This window comes from Oncorhynchus tshawytscha, linkage group LG02 (assembly GCF_018296145.1).
Source record: "Oncorhynchus tshawytscha isolate Ot180627B linkage group LG02, Otsh_v2.0, whole genome shotgun sequence".
NCBI classification, from domain to species: Eukaryota; Metazoa; Chordata; class Actinopteri; order Salmoniformes; family Salmonidae; genus Oncorhynchus; species Oncorhynchus tshawytscha.
In genome coordinates, this window is record NC_056430.1 from 67229282 (window position 1) to 67242525 (window position 13244).

Sequence of the window (13244 nt, forward strand, 5' to 3'; positions counted from 1 at the left end):
TCGAGAAGTATATGAATAATCAACAAACAAATATAGCATACAATTCAAATACAGTGCATTCGGAAAGTATTCATACCCCTTTACTTTTTCCACATTTTGTTATTCTAAAATTGATTAAATTTTTTTTTTTCCCACATCAATCTACACACAATACCCCATAATGACAAAGCAAAAAAAGGTTTGTAGGATTTTAGCAAATGTATTAAAAATAAAAAGCAGAAATACCTCATTTACACAAGCATTCAGACCCTTTGCTATGAGACTCAAAATTTAACTCAGGTGCATCCTGTTTCCATTGATCATCCTTGAGATGTTTCTACCACTTGATTGGAGTCCGCCTGTGATAAATTCAATTGATTGAACATGATTTGGAAAGGCACACACCTGTCTATATAAAGTCTCACAGTTGACAGTGCATGTCAGAGCAAAAACCAGGCCATGAGGTCAAAGGAATTGTCAGAAAAGCTCCGAAATAGGATTGTGTCGAGGCACAGATCTGGTACCAAATTTCTGCAGCATTGAAGGTCCCAAAGACACAGTGGCCTCCATCATTCTTAAATGGAAGAAGTTTGAAACCCCCAACACTCTTCCTAGAGCTGGCCGTCAGGCCAAACTGAGCAATCGGGGAAAAATTGGCCTTAGTCAGGTAGGTGACCAAGAACCCGATGGTCACTTTGACAGAGCTCCAGAGTTCCTCTGTGGAGATGGGAGAACCTTCCAGAAGGACAAGCATCTCTGCAGCACTCCACCAATCAGGCCTTTATGGTAGTGTGGCCAGCTGAAGCCAGTAAAAGATACATGACAGCCCGCTTAGAGTTTGCCAAAAGTCACCTAAAGGACTCTCAGACCATGAGAAACAAGATGATGAAGATTGAACTCTTTGGTCTAAATGCCAAGTGTCACCATCCCTACGGTGAAGTATGGTGATGGCAGTATCATGCTGTGGGGATTTTTTTAAGTGGCAGAGACTGGGAGACTAGTCAGAGAGATCCTTGATGAAAACCTGCTCCAGAAAGCTCAGGACCTCAGACTGGGGTGAAGGTTCACTTTCCAACAGGACGACAACACTAAGCACACAGCCAAGACAACGCACGAGTGGCTTTGGGACAAGTCTCTGAATGTCCTTGAGTGGCCCAGCCAGAGCCTGGACTTGAACATCTCTGGAGAGACCTAATAAGAGCTGTGCATCGACACTCCCCATCCAACCTGACAGAGCTTGAGAGGATCTGCAGAGAAGAATGGGAGAAACTCCCCAAATACAGGTGTGCCAAGCTTGTAGCGTCATACCCAAGAAGACTCCAGGCTGTAATCGCTGTCAAAGGTGCTTCAACAAAGTACTGAGTAAAGGGTGTGAATACTTTTGTCAATGTTATATTTCAGTTTTTTATTTTGAATAAATTTACAAAAATGTCTAAAAACCTCTTTTCGCTTTGTCATTATGTGTGTAGATTGATGAGGGGAAAAATGATTTGATCAATTTTAGAATAAGGCTGTAACGTAACAAAATATGGAAAAAGTCAAGCGGTGTAAATACTTTCCGAATGCACTGTAAAAACCCTGTTTAGTTTAGCCCATGGGTCATTGTCATCAACACACATAACTAAGAAAAATACAGTCTAATCAAATGGACAATGGAATTAGGAGAAATTAGGAGGTTCATATAAGAGGGGGAAACATATGTCAGCCTCCTGTTTTAATGACAGTAAGAGAAGTAGTGTGAGAACGAGATAGAGTTCTGAATTCCCCACACCTCCAGTGATCGGATCTTGAAGTGTCTCTTGCAGAGAGGGGCGCTCTCGAAGGTGTCACATCGCTCCGTGTAGCCCCCCTCCAGATCAGCCTGGAGGCAGAGAGCATGACCCCCATCGCCACCTGGCGAGACAAACACATCACGCTCACTGTAAAATATGTCAGCATTGAATTTACAGTAATAACAGCAGCCCACTTCTAGCTGCTGCACTTCTCAGTAATGTTGACATCAACACAAAGAATACAAAGGGTGGATACAGAGAATAGGCCATGTGAGAAACCCTAAGCTGTTTCCTACCACCATCGCCAAAGTCGCTGCAAAAACTCTTGTACGTGGCAGTAATGCTCCTGAGACAATCAGGCCTATCCGGGTTTCAGAAGGTTATTGATCACTCCTTGTGACGCTCTACTGACAACTCTGAACAGCAAACCATTTAGCCTACATATGAGCAGCTTACCAATGACTAGCCTTTCGTGGTCTCCGGCGATGAACATGGAGGCCCCTTGTTCCTTGGCCCTCTTGGGTGAGGGGGAGAGAGGTCCGGGGGAGGAGGCGGTGAAGGGGATGGTCAGGTAGCTGGGGTCCTGGAGGGTCCCGGATGGACAGGTCAGGGTGGTGTGGTTGGTAGTAGAGGTGGTGGAGAGTGGGGTAGAGGAGGAGTCCTCTTTACCAGAGGAAGTGTATACACAGACCCGAGCAGCTCGAAGGTCTGGAGAAGGTTGTCTCTTGGCCGTAATGTTAACCACAGCCCGTTGGTAGCGCTCCATGCCTGGACGAAGCTGAAAGACCAACGAATTAAGAATGAACAATTAAGTTCCTGCATTGACTGATTGACATGGGAAAGGAATGGAGCCTGTGTTCTTCGACAGCACAATCAGTAAAGATTTCAACCAGTATTTTTTACGCTAACACAATTGATCAAAATCAAAGGAAAAAACATTTGCAAAACCAGCCTTTTCAGATCTGTAGATTGCAATTTCTCTCACCGTGAAAACAAAGCTCTCCCCAGTCCCAAAATACACAGGTTCTTCTGAATCATACTTTTTCCGCTCAATCAAATCTGTCGACAGGAAGGCACCACAGACCTGTGGAGTGACACAGGGGTAAGAAGTCTGCATAGAATCTAGTTGAGTGTCAAAAAATAGACAAAAAAAGGTTTTCTGCTACTGTAAACTCACCTCTTCATCCACAGTTTTCAGAAGCAAGATCGCTGGCTCATGCCCCTCAACACAGGAATAAAATCTTGAAATGAGGAAAAAAAACTACTTTAACCACTCACAGTGAACAATAGCAATGAAACTTTTTTAGACAATGGTTATTCAACAATCCCAGCCCCTTGGAATGTCTTTATGGGGGGTGAAAGTTCAAAGTTCAATTGAGGGGTGACGTCCTGGTCAGGGTCAGACTTTTAATTGGGGTCATCACATCCTGGCACGACCACCCTGTGTATGGCTAGAACCAATTAAAAAAAGCATGTCTGCTGAGGCAGGTACTTGTCAGCACAGTGACAAGGGAAAGTCAGAGAATCCCAATCAAACTCTTTGAAGGACATCAGAGTCAACATGCATAGAGATTCCTCATAGTGGAGAAAAATAGCTATTGACGTCTCAACGTTTGGACGCGCTCTAGGACGAGACAACAGCCGGTAATTGTGACATAGGCATTCAGAGCATTTCTAAAACGATTTGCAAGTGCTGATGAATATTATCTACCACATTTTCTCCTGACAGACCAACAGAACACTTCTAGAGACATGAATAACTGTTGTTAACCGATGTCACAGGAACTGTTCCCACATACGAACTGGAGAACATTTGGTCATGCACCTTAAGGCAAAAATGTTACTGATACTAACAATACAGCCTTTCATTATTATGAAACTGAACCCTAATGCGAGTTTATACAGCTCTGTGCTGTTGTATTTACTGTAGACAGTTCTGGGCTGCTGAATGTACATGTCTTCACTACTTGATCCACTACTAAGGTAAAACAGTAAAAGTCACTTACGAGGCCAGGCTTCGGCCATGTTCGTTGGTGCTGAACAGCCTTTTGGGATTGAAGAGGGCAAAGCGTTCAGGGATCCAGGCCCAGACAATCCTCATCTCTGTCCCTGTGACAACGCTGGAGCTGAAGCTGTCAAAATCCACTACCTGGCACGACTGCCTTTATGGAGGAACAGAAACAGTTTGAGAATGTAAATATTTGTTTTTAAGCGTATCTTCAGATTACAGATAAATATAAAGGAACTCAGAAAGTAAAGATTTGTAAACGTTTTACAGTTCAAAGGGATACCGTATCTAGGTATAGTTTGGTAGAACAACGGTAGCATCTCTATAACAAAGTGGGTTGGAAGTAATCTGTCATAATCGTCCTATGAGGAATAGGGCTGACTTGGTGATGGCTTGCTATCTTTTGTTTTCCGTTAACAGAGAGTGGAAAAATTAGATGTTCATCAAGAGTAGAAACATTTTCTCAAAGAACTCCCTTGACCAATAGCCTCACTCACCGCTTCTGGTGGATACTGATGCCTTTCTGCATGAGTGAGTCCTTGTTAGCGTTGAACAGTAGGTTGAGCTCCCTCCGCGTGGCCAGCTGGATACTGAAGGCCCTCTCCAGCAGCTTCTCCACCGTGCAGTGACGTGCCACATTCTCCACAAAGCTCTTCATGTCTCGCCTGAAGTCCTCCACGTCGGCGACACGAGACGAAACCGAGACCTTGTACAAGCTGAGAAGAGCCAGAGCCACCCTGTAGAGAACCTTGTAACCCTCCAGGAGATAGACATCCAGGACCCTGATAGCGTATGTGAAGGGGAGGTCGGCAAAGATCCACATGATCCAATCAGAGTAGAACTCAAAGAGGTTCTGGTGGGAGCTGGCGATGAGCTTGCGGATGCCGCGGCAGTACTTGTTGGCCAAGTCGCCGAAGGTCATGCAGGAGGCCCGGTAGGTGAGGAATGTCTGGTCGATGTAGCGCTTGTTGGGGTCATTGTAGGCGATAAGGCGACAGATACTGTGGAAGCACTCTGCTTCATCTTCGCTGAAATGCAGGAGGAGAGCCACCAAGGCTGGGAGGATTGGGCAGAAGTTGATGTCCGGAAAGTGCTTGCCGATGCAGAGGAGGACCTTTTTGACAGAATTGAGACCAGCTTCGTTGAGGCAGTACCTGGGGGTGTGAAGAATAACAAAGATACTTGCTGTGTTATCATGTTATGAACAGAACATAATGTACATGTAATATTGGAAAAAGCATGATCAACTTCAGATTCTCCTATCAAAGTTTAATGACTAAAATAATTTGATCATGATTTGATCATCTGAACCATTCTTCTCTGATAGCTTCATAGCCAGTACCTAGGGATCACGCCATCATCCATGTACTCAGGGAACGGGTGTGTGCTCATCTTCTGCTCCCCGAAGAGCTTCTTGGCCACATCCTGGTAACGATCTCGATCCGGGTTGATGGACCTGCAGTTGATACCATGAATTATATGATAATAGGCCTTGGCCCTTAGTGTATGGGGCATGGCCCAGAACCCTGATCGACCCATGGTCTTCAGCTCCTGGTGGTCCGACTTCAGAATCCTCTGGTAGCGCTCTGAAGATTCAGGGTCGATCTTCTCCCAGTCCACAAACTGGCCATACTTCATGCCAGAACAGGAGCTGATCTCCCAGTTCTCTGATTCAGAGATGGTCATCATGGGGACACCCTTCAGACTGCCTCTTCTGCCTGTTGGAGAGAGGGAGGAAGAAAATTAGCTACTAACATCCGAATTAATAAATGTATTATTTAATAAGTTAATTGTTATAGATCTGTGTCCATCCACAGTAACATTCTTGTTTTGTATTAAGTACACTGTGTTTGTGCATATTCTGCATTTCTCCCCTCTGTTCTTCATATAACACTAGGAATATGGCAAAATAGAAAAATAAACATAAATGGTCAAATAAACATGAATCAGACACTTTTAAACATACTGTAATTTGCATACCATTGAGATCTCTGCATGGCAAGTGTTTGTTGGTGTTGGACTTGGATCTCTTGTTGAGCCGAGCCATGATCCCCTGATTCCCATCCGCACTATTCTCCGTCTTCCTGTCCCCACTCTTCTCCAGGGAGTTGGATCTCGGCCTCATGGCGTTGGACCTGGTAAAGTTCCCTTCTCTGTGGAGCTCAGACGTCTCGTAACTATAGAAAGACCTGGAGCGTGGCCTGACAACGTTCTCATCTGTCGCCGTCTCGACGCCATACTTTTTGGCGTCCTCTGGGCTGTAGTAGGAATGGGACCTGGGTCTTCTGTGTCTGGCTGCTGAGCTCAAGTCCTGGTCCTGGTCAGCGGTTGTTTCCATAGGAGACGGGTCTAAATGTATAGTCCCACAAGTGGAGAACTTGGGCGTTCTTGAAACATGGATCATGCTGCCTGGTACAATATTCTCCTCTGCAAATGTCAAATTCTCCTCTATATCAATGACAAGACAGTCTCCAGTGGTGGTATACTTCCCAATGTTTTCCATGTGCCCTGTGGATGTAGGTTTTATACACAGTTGTCAGTTGGTCAGGTGACCGGCACAGAAAGTGATATGGGTTTGTTTACAGTGTTTTTGTGTATTCCGAGTGGAAAATTCTTAAGTCCAATTACTGTGGAGAAAAGGAATGCCTCCTTTCTTCAACTTCCAACACCAGCAACAAATGAACTAGGGTAATGAAATCAAAACATCAATAAAGTGGAAAATTATTATTGTTTCATTTGATAATAGGCTACTGTGTAAAGGACAGTCTCCATTGCCATATATGGGAAGTGAATGCCTATGCTATTATGTTGATACACATTTAGATGTATCAAAATATGTGTGAAAGTCATGACTATACAGAAATGAGTGTTCTCACAAAGCATGTATCCTACTTTTAACCAGTTTACCTTCCTGGGTTTATCTGATATTGTATTTGGTATCTGGGTTTATATTTTATTGTTAATTTGCATGTTTATGGCAACATTTAACAAAAACATGAAAGATTATTTTACTTTCTAAGTCTTTTCAGAGGGGTTGGGTTAAATGCGGAAGACACATTTCAGTTGAATGAATTTTCCTTTCCCTTCCCTTTTCCTGGAGGAACATACAGTAGCTCTATGAAACTGTTTTATAGGAAAACATGGGCGTGCCAAATGGGCTCCTCTATTCCTAGAATTAGCAAAGGTTATCATTTCACACAACAGATATTGTTTTGATCAAAACACACATTGTTTTGCTATGAAACAAAGAAACCTCTGTAAATAGATCTATTTAAATGTGGGCTTACATGTTGTTGAGGAAAAACAAACTCTTATCCTATCTTGATGATTGAAGGATCTGTAGCCTACAGTATGTTTATACTAGTAGTGTCATAATCCTCACATAATGTTACAATAAGGACTTCCATATCACTAGACAAACAGGGGGCAGTGTTGACATTTTTTTTCAAAAACAACAAAACAAGAGCAGTGGTTATGTCGCCCTTTTATGACCTTTACTCCACCAAAACAAAAGTAATTACATTGCTGGCTGTCGCCAAGGCCACACAGCCACAGCTCTATAAATAAATAGAAACAAATAAAGTCATAATATTTATTAGAAATTATTTGGATATTGTCTTATTTACTTATTTTAAGAGGGTAGAAACACACCAACACAGTGACAGAGACTAGAAGATTTGTAAACTGTGAATGAACATTTGGTTTGCAGGCTACAGTGGATCTGGTATGGGACTTGGGGACAGTAGCAGCTCTGTCAGAGAGGAACTTTACAATTGATTGATTTGGATTCATTTGATCAGCTTCTCATTGCAGTAAACGATTCACGACTGAACGTTTGTTACTCACAGGACACCCTCCTGACATCACACCCAAACAGGAAGTGCCTCCTAATTATCACACAATCTATGGAGTAAATATCGACAAATTCATTTATTATAACTCGTTAACATGTCTCAAGATCCCTGGTAAGCAGATTTTAAGGTGGCCATTATGAGTATGTTTAAGATAGCGTTGGATGAAATATAGAAATACGTCTTCAAACTTATATATGTGTGTTATTAGCTGGATTGTTAACGTTAGTAACAGTAACTCCTTTCCCTTTAACCGGCTACTTCTAAAAAAAATAGCTAAATACGACTTGACTCGATGAGTCGGTCTGTATGTTATATTATCATTCCCATTGATAGTTCACACGAAATGAATTGCAATGTTCGCCGATAACAACATACTGTACGCAGGGTTATGACTTAAGTAGCTAACGAGCTAGCTAGCTAATTTATCTAACGTTACTAGTAGCTATGATGAGGAACAAATTGTCTCCAGTGCTGAATGACAGTTAATCTAAATTCGAGACAAAGTTGGCCACACTCAATCAGCCCAAATGAATTTGTCTACAACTGATTTATTTGTTGTTATTGTTATACCTTGAAGAATTGCAACATCTTCTTTTGAACTGGCTTTATTATAGTGGTTCATACACGAATTATTTTAACTACATATTCAACTATAGTACTACTCACGATAATTGTATACCAACCTGGTTTTTGTAGGTTACAGAATTATGATGCCACTTGCCGCCTTGTTCAAGAAATTGCAGAGAATATTCATGAAAGAAACAGACAACAGAAGACAGGAGGGAATCCTGCAAAGGTAACTATGATGACAACCTGCTTAACTACATATTTGTTTACTCAAAAGTATATAGCAGTGCCTTCAGAAAGTATTCATGCCACTTGACTTACTCCACATTTTGTTGTGTTGCAGCCTGAATTCAAAATATGTTGAATATTGTTTTCCCTCACCCATCTACTGTACACACAATACCTTATAATGACAGTGAAAACATGTTTCTAGAAATGTTGGCACACTTTTGAAAATGAAATATAGAAATATATAATTCCCTTTTAAACCCCTGATTCAATACTTTGTAGAAGCACCTTTTGCAGTCTTTTTGCTTAAGTCTCTAAGAGCTTTGCACACCTAGATTGTACAATATTTGCCCATTTATTCATTTTAAATTCTTCAAGCTCTGTCAAGTTGATTGTTGATGATTGCTAGACAGACATTTTTAAGTCTTGCCATAGATTTTCAAGCCGATTTATATCAACTTTAACTAGGCCAAACCAGGAACTTTCAATGTTGTCTTGGTAAGCAACTCCAGTGTATATTTGGCCTTGTATTTCAGGTTATTGTCCTGCTGAAAGGTGAATTAATCTCCCAATGTCTGGTGGAAAGCAAACTGAACCAGGTTTTCTTCTAGGATTTTGCCTGTGATTATAGCTATATTCCATTTATTTTTATCCTTTAGTCCTTTCCGATGACAAGCATAGCCATAACATGATACAGCCACCACCATTCTAGAAAATATGAAGAGTGGTACTCCGTGATGTGTTGTGATGGATTTTCCCCAAACATAATGCTTTCTATTCAGGACAAAAAGTTAATTTATTTGCTCTATTACTTAAGTGCCTTGTTGCAAACAGGATGCCTGTTTGGGAATATTTTTATTCTGTGAAGGCTTCCTTTTTTTCACTCTGTAATTTGTCAGTATTGTGGAGTAACTACAGTGTTGATGCATCCTCAGTTTTCTGAAATCACAACCATATTAAACTCTGTAACTGTTTTAAAATCACTATTGGCCTCATGGGGAAAATCCCTGAATGGTTTCCTTCCTCTCCGGCAACTGAGTTAGGAAGGACACCATTACCTTTGTAGTGACTGGGTGTATTAATACACCATCCAATGCCTAATCAACCACTTCACCACACTCAAAGGGACATTCAGCATCTGCTTTTTAAAATGCTACTACCTACCAATCAGTGCCCTTCTTTGCGAGGCATTGAAAAACCTCCCTGGTCGTTGTGGTTGAATCTGTGCTTCAAATTCACTACTCGATTGAGAGACCTTCCAGATAATTGTATGTGTGAGGTACAGAAATGGGGTAGTTATAAAAAAAATCATGTTAACCACTATTATTTAACACTGGAATAGTACATGCAACTTATTCTTTGATTTGTTAAGCACATTTTTACTCCTGAACTTATTTAGGCTTGCTATAACAAAGGTGTTGAATACTTGTAGACTCAAGACATTTCAGCTTTTCATTTTGTATTAATCTCTTTAACATTTTCTACAAACAAAAGTCCACGTTGACATTATGGGGTATTGTGTGTATATCAGTGACACAAAATCTAAATTTAATCAATTTTAAATTCAGGCTGTAACACAACAAAATGTTGAAAAAGTAAATGAGTGTGAATACTTTCTGAAGGCACTGTAGCTACTGTATTTTACCATTTCTGTTTAGAAATTGATTGTAAAAGTGTTTATTTGTCTGTCCAGATCAACATGACGCTGCGAGCGTCGCTGCAGAAGCTGAAACAAAACATCAACCAGCTCAGAGAGAGTTTGCTCCGAGCCTCATCCTCTCGGTGCATGTATCCTTCCTTTCACAACATTATCACTGGTCCTCCTGGTCATGTGACTGATGACACGCAGCACAGTGCACCAAACCGGTTTGGTTTCACATTCATGACACTGCGGTGTAGTTGTATGTGAAGGTCCTGTATGTAAAGGTCCTGTAGAGGGCAGTGCTTTGTAAGAAATTGCATCAATCCTTCACTCTCTACAATGAAAATCTGTGATTTGCATTGTCTGTTACTTTATAGATGAATGATAGTAAACTAATAGTCCAACTCCTTGTTAATCATGTTGTGGGGCCAAACATTTTTGACCTTAACACAACATCCTCTCCAGAATGCAGTCAGAAGCCGATCGGAGACAGAATCTTGTTGACGACCTGGTCACCAGGGACAAGCAGCTAAATGCCACGTTCAAGGGTGATGTTACACATCCAGAGCTCTCGAGGTATTACTCCCTCTTACAGCTCATTATGTATAAGTAATACACACACGCTCGCACACACGCTCACACACACACACACACACACACACACACACACACACACACACACTGCTCATTAAGTCTCCTTTTAGCATATGCCACTCATTGTAAGTGAATGTAAATGGACCAGAATCTGAACATCGGTCATAGGCAATTGGTGATGCACCAAAGCCCGTCCGGCCAGCGGAGAACTATCTCTTTCTATCTGCTAGTGCTGCCAATTAATCTGAGTCTTGACTTTGTCTCAGCCCAGATGTGTCTGAAGGGTCTAACGGATCCACGGTTTCTTTTGAGGATAAGTCACCGGTCACTAACTTTGTGTGCAAAGAAGGTCTTTGGACTTCCGTACGACCATTTGTCTGAGCCCATTCGACGCCTTTGGAAGTCTAGTCTGTCTAGTCTGTCATATTGGGGCCGGCGCAGGGCAGTTGACTTCTAAATCGCTCAGTTTCTCATTCATCAAGAGGCTTTGCTTGTCTTGCACTGGTGATCACACTCTTGGCACTGCCTGAAACTGGTACACTGAGGCTCAGTGAAAAAATTAAAGGGATCGGATGTGCAACCCAAGCTTTTAGAGTTTATAGTTTATCACTCTCCGCTGAGCTCATATCCTCATCCTGTCATCCTCATCTGCCAGTGGACCAATCAAAGCACTGGATGCCACTGGCTATATCCTGTATTCTCATATTATTCTTAATTGTAGTGACAGCTCTGTACAGGAGCTTAGGAAAACACTTCGGAAAACGGTCATTACTCAGCATCGGCCTTGACCTGCCCCATCCCAGGTGACATATATTTGGACAGCCAGGAGGTGAAATGAATGGCGCTCACTCAGTGGTAACGGCATGGACTTCCGCTGTCAGGTTTTGAGCATGTTTTGTATGTGAAATTAAATGAGGGTCAAACCCTATTCATTTGACAGGATCGTGCTCTTTTAATAATACACAGGCTACAGGGATAATACTGAGGTTTTCAATTTACCTTCCAGGAATAGTGGAATGGCCGTGTGTGGTAAAACTCAGGATCGGTCATCGATTGATCAAATTTGCAGACTTTCGAAACGTTAACTATTTTCTTATTAGTCTGATCTGAGACTGCTCTGTTTATACGTGTTTCACAGACTTTCTTGTTTGGATTAATCCACTTAGGGGCTGAAAGCAGGGAGGGATGGGAACACTTGCTTTTAACCTTTTTATAGATCCCACAGCCAATTACAAATATTGGTGGCCCATAACTAAATCAAATGACATCTAATGAATTACACAGTTGATCTTACTCTTGTGATCTTACCGTTTCAAGTTTCCCCGGGAAAATATACAGTACCAGTCAAATGTTTGGACACGCCTACTCATTCCAGGGTTTTTCTTTATTTTTATTTATTTATTTTCTACATTTTAGAATAATAGTGAAGACATCAAAACTTTGAAGTAACACATATGGAATCATGAAGTAACCCAATAAGTTTTAAACAAATCAAAATATATTTGATATGTTATCTTCTTCAAAGTAGCCACCCTTTGCCTTGATGACAGCTTGGCACACTCTTGACATTCTCTCAACCAGCTTCACCTGGAATGCTTTTCTTTCCTTAATGCTTTTGAGCCAATCAGTTGTGTTATAACAAGGTAGGGGTGGTATTAAATAAAATAAAGGTATACAAAAGATATCCCTATTTGGTTAAAGACCAAGTCCATATTATGGCAAGAACAGCTCAAATAAGCAAAAAGAAACGACAGTCCATCATTACTCTAAGACATGAAGGCCAGTCAATATGGAACATTTCAAGAACTTTTCAAGTTTCTCAAAGTGCAGTCGCAAAAACCATCAAGTGCTATGATGAAACTGGCTCTCATGAGGACCGCCACAGGAAAGGAAGTTACCTCTGTTGCAGAGGACAAGTTCATTAGTTAACAGCCCAAATAAATGCTTCACAGAGTTCAAGTAACAGTCACATCTCTTTATCAACTGTTCACAGGAGACTGCATGAGTCAGGCCTTCATGGTCGAATTGCTGCAAGAAACCAATATTAAAGGACACCAGTAAGAAGAAGAAAACTAGCTTGGGCCAAGAAATACAAGCAATCAACATTAGACTGGTGGAAATCTGTCCTGTCCTGGTCTAATGAGTCCAAATTTGAGATTTTTGGCTCCAACTGCACTGGCTTTGTGAGATGCAGAGTAGGTGAACGGAGGAACTCCGTATGTGTGGTTCCCACCATGAAGCATGGAGGAGGTGGTGTGATGGTGTGGGGATGCTTTGCTGGTGACACTGTCTGTGATTTTAGATTTCAAGGCATACTTAACCAGCATGTCTACCACAACATTCTGCAGCGATACGCCATTCCATCTGGTTTGCGCTTAGTGGGACTAGCATTTGTTTTTCAACAGGATAACGGCATAACACACCTCCAGGCTGTGTAAGGGCTATTTGACCAAGAAGGAGCGTGATGGAGTGCTGCATCAGATGACCTGGCCTCCCCAATCACCCGACCTCAACCCAATTGAGATGGTTTGGGATGAGTTGGACTGCAGAGTGAAGGAAAAGGAGCCAACAAGTGCTCAGCATATGTGGGAACTCCTTCA

The 13244-nt window shown here is 41.8% G+C and overlaps 2 protein-coding genes across 2 annotated transcripts in view; one reads left to right on the plus strand and one right to left on the minus strand.

The window, feature by feature from the left end:
* Window positions 1-1427: 1427 nt before the first annotated feature.
* Window positions 1428-6263, minus strand: LOC112264074 (TBC1 domain family member 24). The gene is made up of 8 exons (XM_024440679.2): window positions 5740-6263; window positions 5102-5477; window positions 4257-4913; window positions 3758-3913; window positions 2929-2992; window positions 2737-2835; window positions 2208-2529; window positions 1428-1872 (listed from the first exon to the last, which is right to left on the minus strand). Exons 1-8 carry the CDS (start codon window positions 6260-6262, stop codon window positions 1694-1696), a joined length of 2376 nt encoding a protein of 791 aa, XP_024296447.2. The 5' UTR covers window position 6263; the 3' UTR covers window positions 1428-1693.
* Window positions 6264-7573: 1310 nt separating this feature from the next.
* LOC112264063 (syntaxin-8) overlaps window positions 7574-13244 on the plus strand; it is a 43334-nt gene continuing 37663 nt past the window's right edge. Inside the window, exons 1-4 of the mRNA XM_024440668.2 lie at window positions 7574-7724; window positions 8310-8409; window positions 10102-10196; window positions 10516-10626. Coding sequence (XP_024296436.1) covers window positions 7708-7724; window positions 8310-8409; window positions 10102-10196; window positions 10516-10626 — 323 coding nt within the window. The 5' untranslated portion in view covers window positions 7574-7707. The remainder of the gene's footprint in view (window positions 7725-8309; window positions 8410-10101; window positions 10197-10515; window positions 10627-13244) is intronic.